The sequence below is a fragment of the Quercus lobata genome, chromosome 10 (assembly GCF_001633185.2).
Source record: "Quercus lobata isolate SW786 chromosome 10, ValleyOak3.0 Primary Assembly, whole genome shotgun sequence".
Classification (NCBI taxonomy): Eukaryota; Viridiplantae; Streptophyta; class Magnoliopsida; order Fagales; family Fagaceae; genus Quercus; species Quercus lobata.
In genome coordinates, this window is record NC_044913.1 from 57,006,960 (window position 1) to 57,016,931 (window position 9,972).

Consider the following 9,972-nt stretch of genomic DNA (forward strand, 5'->3'; position numbering starts at 1 on the left):
GAAAAAGGAAAGAAACAAGCAAGGCCATTCGGCCAATGAGAGCTAAAGAAAGAAAATGGTTGAAGCAAAGTCAAGATAAGTGGCTTGTATTTAATGTGACTTGATGTGAAGAGTGTGAAAGGGAGAAAAGAAGAAAAGGTGAAAGAAATAAAAGGGTAGAGGCCATTCGGCCATTTGGGCAGAGGGCTGAAGAAGTGAAGTCCCAAAGAAAAAGAAGTGAAGTCCCATAGTGAGGTGAGGACTAGTGCAGTCTTGAAGAGCTGTGTGAGTGAGAGCAAGCAAGAGAGAAGAGAAAAATAGAGAGAGTAAGAGAAAATACACAGTGAGGAAGAGAGCAGTGAGTGAAAAGAAAAAGAAAGTTTTTTTTTACTCAAGTTGTATCTCTAAGTGTTGTAATCTCTATTTTATATAGTGAAATTATTCGGAGTTTGTCCCGTGGTTTTTCCCTTCAAGGAGAAAGGGTTTCCACGTAAATCTTTGTATTTTTGTGTGGTTGTGCTTCCGTTGTGCTTGCTAAAATTTATTCACAGTAATATAGAATTTTTCCCAACATATTGATCATTCTGAGGTTGTTGGAAGGGAAGATCATGTCTCCAAAATAGTAGACTTGCTGCTTAGTGCATCCAATCAATAACTCTCGGTCATTCCTATTGTAGGAATGGCAGGTTTGGGAAAGACAACTTTAGCAAAACTAGTTTACAATCATGAGCAAGTAAAGAGACATTTTGATGCTACAATATGGGTTTGTGTCTCCAATAATTTCGACGATAAAAGGATTTTGAGAGAGATTCTTGAATCCCTTACCCATGAATCAAGTACACTAGAAAATAAGAATGCAATTCTTGAATGTCTTCAAGAACAGTTGCAAAGTAAAAGATATCTTCTAATACTTGACGATGTATGGAATGAAAATCCACAGGAATGGAATACATTTAAGAGTTGTTTGTTGAAAATTTGTTCAAATCCTGGAAATAACATTATTGTAACAACTCGTAGTGAAAAGGTGGCAAAAATTATGGAGACACTTTCACGATGCAACTTGGAAAAATTATCAAAAGATGAATGTTGGTCCATAATCAAGAAAATAGTATCAGCAAATGAAAGAATTCCATTAACTCCAGATTTGGATGCTGTTGGAAGGAAGATTGCTAAAAAATGTGGAGGAGTTCCATTAGTTGCAAGAGTTTTAGGGGGAACAATGTTGCATAAAAGGGAGAAAAGTCAATGGTTGGCAATTCAAAATAATGAAGTTTGGAATTCCCTACATGATAGCAATGAAATGTTACCAATATTAAAATTAAGTTTTGATCATCTTCCATCACCATCTTTAAAACAATGCTTTGCATATTGTTCAATTTTTCCTAAAGGTTATGATATGAACCAGAAAGAATTAATTCAATATTGGATGGCCGAAGGGTTCCTTCAACCATCTCAAGGAAATGGTTTGGTGATGGAGGATATTGGTTACATGTATTTTGATATCTTGTTAGCAAATTCCTTATTCCATGATGTGGAAAAGGATTTATATGGCAATATTACGCATTTTAAGATGCATGATTTGGTGCATGATCTTGCCCTCTCAATTTCAAATTTTGAAACCGTGATTTTGAAGGGCAATTCAGTGGATGACATTAACCATGTACGGCGTGTTTGCATCCAATCTGATGGGGAAATGGTGCCAAGAATTCCATTTTCAAAAGACCATGTTAGAAGATTGCGCACATTTACTTCAGAAAATGTTCCATTTGAAATCTTGTTATCAAATTTTGAATGCTTACGCGTTCTAAAGTTATTCGGGCCTAAGATAATAGAGCTTTCAAATTCAATTGGTCAGTTAGTACACTTGAGGCTTCTCCATATCTCAATGACCAACATCATAGAATTACCAAAGACAATCACCAAGCTCTACAATTTGCAAACTTTAAGAATTGAAAATTGCCGTCGTTTCAAAAAGCTTCCAGAAGATCTGAAAAAATTGGTTAATTTGAGACATATTTGTGTTGATTATGTTGTTTACATTCAGCAACCACCAAGATATATGGGACAGTTGACTTGTCTACAAACTTTGAAATTTTTCAATGTGGGTCAAGATGCAGGTCATCAAATCGAAGAATTGGGACGCTTAAATGAACTTAGTGGAGAATTAATCATCAAAAGTCTAGAGAATGTGAAGGATAGAGAAGAAGCAAGAAGTGCAAATTTAGCAGAGAAGGCCAAACTCCACCAGTTGAGGTTTCACTGGAGTGGTAGTTCATATAGAGAAGTCAACTACCATAATGATGAAGAAGTGTTGGAAGGCCTCCGGCCTCATCAATATTTGAAAAGCTTAATGATTGATGGTTTTGGAGGAAAGAAATTCCCTTCATGGATGTTGACAAGTTGTGGTGCTATGGATGCTTTGTTGCTTTTTGACAATTTGATCGAGATAAATTTATTAAACTGCAGCAAATGTGAAGAAGTTCCCATCCTCGGGCATCTACCCTGCCTTAAGGTTCTTCAAATAAAGAAAATGGATAGGGTGACATGTATAGGAATCTCATTTTACAGCATTTATAGCGATGACAATTATAGAAATATATTGTTCCCGGCATTAAGAAGACTCAAATTGGAGAAAATGAACAGCCTAGTGGAGTGGAAGGATGTTATGGAAGTGACAACAAAATGTGTAGTGTTTCCTTGCCTTGAGGAGTTGATCATTGGAGTGTGTCCACAACTGAAAAGTGCTCCTTTTCATTTTCCGTCTCTACAGAAATTAAAGATTTCCAAAATAGGCAGCACAGCATTGGAAATGATTTGTAGAAAGCTTACCACTCTCACGTCCCTATGTATTTCTTATGTGTCAGAACTTGCTTTTCTGCCAAAGCAACTTTTTAGTACCTCTCTCCGATCACTACAGATAGAAGATTGTGAGAAACTGAGTTATATACCAGACACTGTACACACCCTGATTTCCCTTGAGGAGTTGGTAGTAAATGGTTGTCCTAGTCTAAAGTCTTTTCCAACAATGCAAGGTGCTACATCACTTCGACGCTTGGAGATATCAGAGTGTGGTGTTGAAGTTCTATCCATCGGGCTACAGTCCTGTTCATCACTTTCAGATTTAAGGATAACAGAATGTCCTAATCTAAAATCTATTCCAAATCTACGAGAATTGCATTCTCTTAGCCAATTAAGAATAAGCAAATGCCGAAAGTTAATGCTTCTGCCAGAGGGGTTATTAGATTGCCAAAACGGCTTGATGTCTTTGGCGATTGGTGGGTATAGTGAGGAGCTAGATGCTTTCCCCAGTCTCAGCTCCACTTCCATCCAACACTCACACACGTCACTCAAAATTCTATATTTGTATGGGTGGGCTAAACTCAACTCTCTTCCGGATGAAATTCTAAGCTTCACTGCCCTTACAGATCTGTGGATATTCAACTTCCATGAAATGGAAGCTTTGCCTGAGTGGTTGGGCAAGCTTTCTTCTCTTCAAAAACTCTATCTTGTTGATTGCAAGAACCTGATGTATCTGCCCACTGCACAAACCATGCGAGGCCTCACCAAATTAGAAAGACTGGAGATTTATAAATGCCCCAAATTAAAGGAAAGATGTGCAAAGGAGAGCGGCACAGAGTGGCCCAAAATTTCCCACATTCCAGATATCTTCATCCCAGCTGACTGATGTCAAAGTGTAGCTGCACAGGTTGGTCCAAGTTTTCTCAGAACTCATCCTCTTGTCATATACTTATAGTTTACCCTGATTTCCATATTCCTCTTTTCACTCTCCCCTATTTTTTTCCATTTATCCCTTCAAGATAATGGAATTATCACTTCAAGAGCTGCAAAACATATTCAACAGCTCATTGCAACGCATCACCAAATTAGAGAATTAATGTATCAGATGAGATGTAAGTTTTTCAGCTTTTACACCATAGTTACTTCCATGTCCTATGTATATACTAAACAAGGGATCTTTTCTACTAAACAGAATTCCTAACAGTTCTTCTACCTATCAAATCTTAGGCTGTTATCATGGCCTCACCCAGAGCCCTATGTTCCAGTGACCTCAACACTTTACAGCTTGCTAAGGTAAAGATCTGATGATTACCCATCTTGCACGCTTGATTGATTGTCATAATTGTTTCACAGAAAATCTCTTTCACCTATCTCTGCCAGAGAAATTTAATAATACTAGCTTCAGTTTGTGGATTTTTATATGTTGTCTGTTAACAGTCTTTCTCTTCTTGTCAGTCTTGTTGTCTAAAATAAGAGGCCAACCTGTTTGGGTGCTCCAATTCATACAAAAGTTAGAACGATACTAGCCTACATTGAGTGGATAAGGCAATGAACATATGTTTCTGTAAGCTGACTTTTACTTGCAATTATTCAATTAGTACTATTTGGTTTAGAAATCAATGTATTACTCAGGAAGAGAGGTCAGCCATGACAAACATATCTTACTGTGCTATTATTCGATTTTAGTGGTAGTCTCTACACTAAAATCCTCATTGTCAATAATGAGTTGAAGCAAGATACAATATGTAGTTTTCTTGAAAAAAGATAGAACATACATGTATGAATGCTAAATATAAATTGCTTACATAAACTAATTTTGCAGTCCACCCAAAAAAGTAGCAGTGATTGTTATTAATTGATAATCAAGGCTGAATCACATTATGCCTTGTCAATATTTTCAGCTTTAAGCTTTACTATTACTGACTCTGTTACTTTATCTTGTAACCTAAAGAACCCCCTAGTAAATTTAATTCAATTCTTCCCATGGCTCAATTTATGTTGATTATTTGTTTATTCAGGTCCTGTATTTGCAAATTTACTAGAATCTTTGGTAAATGTAAACTTCACTTACCAAAATACATGAGCAACAATACTCCAAAATGGAAAATAATCTTCTACATTGCCAATAAAGATACTAAAATTCTACTTGAGGAACTACATTAGAGATACAACATTTTCAAAGTCTTTGAAGGACACTTAAAGAGCCAACTATTGGTTGAAAATACAGTCACTAAGGTGCAAGTTCTTTCCTGAAGAGTTGAATTTTAGGGAAGAAGATTTGCTAATTTCTTTAGCAAATTATGGAAGAAGTGCAATCCTTGCCAATAGAGATGCTCTATGTTGTTAGCTAAGTGGAAGGTCTGCCAAAGTGGTTGGAAATTTATTAGAATTTCAATACCATCTGATGCTCACTTTACAAAAAAAAAGCTGAATATTTCGTAGTGTTTACTGCCAGTGGTTAAATAACAGACATGGACAATCCAAGAATTTTATAATGCCAGGGAATTAATTTGAATCCTATCTTGTTGAAGTTCATTAATATTTGTGAGTTTCCTCCAATCTCATGTTCTTCTCTTCTGATGTGTCCCTTGAATTTATAAAAACTGTGATTAAAATGCAATTGAACAAAATGACTGTGTTCGTGAAGATAATTGAACTTAATAAGTCAGGCACCATCCTTTATCTTCTAATATTTCTCCTTAAATTCATATTCTTCTTTGTTAGGTTCAAATTTTGTGGCAAATTGTTGGTGGTCAGAGCTTGAGGACCCTGCACATGTTTTGATTGTCATTGAAGTTGGATTCTTGAAGGTTTTATTAATTTATCTTTTTCTATGCTGCTCATATTTCTTATTTTTTTTCTTATGCATCTTCTATGTATTGGAATTAAATTATGCATCTTGGAGATATTTTCTTTCACACGTTTAAGACTATAGATGAGCCCAATGATAGATATTTGGTAAACTGTAATGAATGTTTTATATCTACTTTTGGTTTATGTGGAGTTGTATTGTTGTTTTCAATAGACGGTGAATCCCAAGCATCACTATTGTTGTCTAATGCCTAGTATGTTAGGACTAAAGATCGATTTCTGTTGGACAAGGCTAAATGCTTAGGGATTTTATGCTTACCTCAAGTCTCTGCCTCATCTACTTCAATACACACCACCATAATATTTAAACGTTAAAACCACAAATTAGAAAGAATGGAATTTTTTTCTTCTGTAGTTGGGGAACCTTTCATTTATACATCATCTGTCTGTTAACAGTTGCAAGAAGCTAGAATTTCTACCAGCACTGGATGTGGTGCAATGCCTCATTAAATTAAAGATGCCAGTTATTTTTCAATGTTCCAATAAAAGGCACATTTGTTCAACGGGCCCTCAATTTGCTTCATTCCCTTCAAACTTCAAAGATCTGAAAAAGGATTTGAGCAAAGTGCTGTGAAATTTTTTCATTTGACTTGTCTGTAAATGACCTGTTTAATGTCCCCAAGCAAGAGGAACAACTTGAGATTCAAATGAAAAGAGAGCCTCTTTTAATTTTATGTCTGATATCAAGTTCTCAAATTTCTGGTAAGCCATATTATTTTTTCTGAGCTTCTTCTTCTTCTTTTTAAACTGTGTGAAATTTCTGGTTGCTGGCCAATTGTACTAACATCGCATCTATATCTGCAAATGTTTACAAGTTTACTCTACATGGTAGCACTACCTTTGTCAACCAACAAAATATCAAGTGAGTCTAAGTTTTCCAGCTTTTACATCATGGTTTCTTCCGGCTCCTATGTACTTAGCAATGGATCTTTTCTAATATACTGAATTCCAGTACGTCATCCACCCATTGAATCTTTTTATTTATTTTTTGGGTTATGGTTGGCTAATTTAGAGGCCCTTTTTCATCAACACCTGAACTTTACTGCACTCTTAAGGTATATGTCTGTTGAAAAGCCATCTTACATGTTGATTGATTGCCAAAATACTTCCCAAATAATTTCTTCATCAGATCTTTCTAGCTTCATTTAATGTCAGTCTTGTTCTTCTCTTCTTGTAAGCTTTGCCTTAACAAAAGGGCCAATTATTTTGGATGCTCCAATTCATGAACATGTTGGAAGAACAGATCTTAATAGAAAGCAGATAAGGAATTGGACATATATAACTTTTATTGCCTATTATTCAAAATTACCATTTGGTTTAGAATTTCGTTTGGTTATATTCCTTGAAATTGATTGTGGAGGATGCTAACCAAAATTAGCTACACAGATTCCTAACAGTTCATCTACCTATCAAATCTTATTCCATTATTATGGCCTCACCTAGAGCCCTTTGTTCCAGTGACTTCAACACTTCAATGCTTGCCAAGGTATAAATCTGATGGTTATCCATCTTGCACACTTGACTGATTGTCAAAATTGTTTCACAGAAAATCACTTTTACATATCTCTGCCAGAGCAATTTAACATACTAACTTCAATTAATGGATTTTTACATGTCTGTCACAGCCTTCTCTTCTTTTCATTTTTGTTGTCTTAACTAAGAGGCCAACCCATTTGGGTGCTCCAATTCATACAAAAGTTTGAAGGATACCTGCCTACAGTGACTGGATAAGGTAATGAACATTAGTCTCTGTAAGTTAACTTTTATTTGCAATTATTCAATTAGTACCATTTGGTTTTGAAATTAATTTTATTAATCAGAAATATGAGTTAAAAACTTCTATTAATCAAGTCATCCATGACAAAAATATCTTAATGTGTTTTAATCCAATTTTAGTTGTAGCTCCTATACTAAAAGCCTCACTGTCAGTGCTAAGTTGAAACAAGATAAATTATGCAGTTTTCTTGGAAAAAGATAGAACATACAAGTATGAATGCTAAATCTAAAATGTCTTACATTACTAATTTTGCAGTCTACACCAAAATGAAGCAGCGATAGCTGCTAATTTCTAAACAAGGCTGAACAACTTTGTACCTAGTCAACATTTTGAGCATTACACTTTGCTATTAATAACTGTGTTACTTTATCTTGTAACCCAAAACACACACTAGCACATTTTATTATATTCTTCCCGTGGTTAAATTTATGTTGAATATTTGTTTATACAGGTCCCGAAGTATTCTGATTATAATCTCAGTTGAATATAAACTTCACTTGTTGAAGGCTGATGTCACTTGCTGATACTCACTCCTTAGCGCCGTTCTGCTCTTCATTTTGTTGGGCTGATATCTTGGAAAACATCAAAAGCTAATGGCAATCACATCTGAATGTGAAGTGTGGTGGTCAGTAGAGAAATCATTGCTGCATGTATATAAGACTCCAATCTGGAAAAGTGGTAACCTCATCTGCTGCAGCAATAGAATGAGTTCTCCAAGACCTGACTTAGATACTAAAGGTATACCTTCTGTCATTGTTGCAGTTTTTACATTGTCATATTTTACTTGTAAAAGAATAACTAGTGTTATTTAATGTCTTTCTCCTTTGTCATTCAGTCTAACCATTGACATTGTAGAACATAAAGAAATGTCTTTTGTGTGTTTTTGTGTACCTTGTGATGTTATTGTTGTGATAGAAGAAGCTCTAATACCAATTTGGTTGGCTTGGTTGGCAGCCTCGTATATGCAGTAGTACGCACTCGGCCCAACATTTCTGAAGCTGTCAATGTGGAACCTAGTCGTTATATGCAAGATTAGGATAAAGGTCATTGACAAGTTGCTAAATGAATCTTGAGATGTATTTTGGGAATGCTGATTTGGGTTTGAAGTTTGAGAGATATGAATCTGTTGGAAGACACTTAGCTAGATATGTTGATTCAGACTATGTTGGAGATCTACATAATCTTTGTTCTACTATAAAGCTAAAGGTTAACCTCCAGTGAGTTGGAGGTTGATACTGCAGTCAACTATTGCATTGTTAACCAGTGAAGTTGAATACGTGGCTATGATTGAAGCTATCAAGGAGGTTGTTTGGCCACACAGTTTGATTGTAGACTTTGGGAATCATCAGGAGCATGATCTTGAAATTCAACATAACTAGGAGTTCTATTTGACTTTGACAACTTTTATATATATATAAATATATATATATATATATATATATATATTGCTTTAGCTAAAGAAAGGGCTGCAGTGCTGTGCAACGATTAGAGAGTAGAAAATCTTCTTTTTAGGTGAAGCCTTAAACTTTGTATTTTTGAGAGAGATTTTAGGGTGTATTTGGGGTTTGGGTTTTGTGAAAATGATTTTGTGCCTCTTTTGTAATCTCCATATTTGGTTAGTGAAACTTTCTCCACACCATCCCCAGTGAATGTGGACTATTGCTAAACCACGTAAATCCTTATTTTTTCTATGAATGTCTATTTTTCTTCTGAGTTTTTTCATTTCTATTATTTGTTTGGAGATTTTTCTAAAATCAAAACTAGTTTTCACAATTAATCTTGTATGGAAATCTATCCAGAGGTTGTTTTCGACAACAGTTATTTGCAAAATAATTTGCTAAGTAGGGATCACATAGAGGGCCACGTCCTTAATGCTCTTAAAATCATGTGTTGGAGATAATGTTATTATATCACCGTCAGCCAGGACCATTCTGGCTTGGCCTAATTACCAAGGCCCTTAAATGATTATTAACAATTTTGAATTTGCCAAATCTGAAAAACATAGGCATCTTTTCATGGAAGATGGATTTGCTCACGTTGTGTTTCTAAAAGAACTCAAATGGAATTTCCATCACAAGCTATTTTTTTATAATAAAAAAATATATATATCAAATCTGGAAAACCACTGCACTAACTAATAGTCCATCTCCCTCTCCATCCCTCTTCATCTCTCCGGTGACACACCCACCCACCACAAATTTGTTGGGCTTGTGTGTTATCATTTTAGCCAAGACTTATTCTTAAGTGATTTTACTTGTCTGTTTCCGCATCTTTCATTACAAGAAGGTGAATCCTATCGTTGAATCACAGTGCTACACCACCAAAATCCAAAGAGATTTTTTAGAAAAAGAAAACAACGATTGTTATAAATTGAGTAAAATTAAAAATAAAAATAATTTATAAATTGAACTGCCAATCAAATATTCCACAATTTGAGTCTTACAAAAGACCAAAACAAAAATATTCCACAATTTTTTGTTGGCTTACACACCCATCTTCCTCCTTTCCTCTCTCTGTGGGATTTTTTTTCAAAATAATCAAATCCC

General features: G+C 35.2%; 1 protein-coding gene across 3 annotated transcripts; it reads left to right on the forward strand.

Annotated features, from left to right (window-relative positions):
* The first annotated feature begins 558 nt into the window (after nt 1-558).
* Nucleotides 559-8,095, forward strand: LOC115963430 (putative disease resistance protein RGA3). Of its 3 annotated transcripts, none has more exons than XM_031082426.1 (7): nt 559-3,685; nt 3,798-3,890; nt 4,006-4,071; nt 4,234-6,511; nt 7,036-7,135; nt 7,275-7,400; nt 7,878-8,095. In XM_031082426.1, the coding sequence occupies exon 1, from the start codon at nt 659-661 to the stop codon at nt 3,662-3,664; it is 3,006 nt and encodes a 1,001-aa protein (XP_030938286.1). In that variant the 5' UTR covers nt 559-658; the 3' UTR covers nt 3,665-3,685; nt 3,798-3,890; nt 4,006-4,071; nt 4,234-6,511; nt 7,036-7,135; nt 7,275-7,400; nt 7,878-8,095. The 3 variants fall into 3 exon arrangements, with proteins under 3 accessions (XP_030938286.1, XP_030938285.1, XP_030938287.1); XM_031082425.1 differs by having other exon boundaries at nt 7,275-7,381; XM_031082427.1 differs by lacking the exons at nt 7,036-7,135; nt 7,275-7,400; nt 7,878-8,095 and adding an exon at nt 6,828-6,908 and having other exon boundaries at nt 4,234-5,588.
* The last annotated feature ends 1,877 nt before the right edge of the window (nt 8,096-9,972 follow it).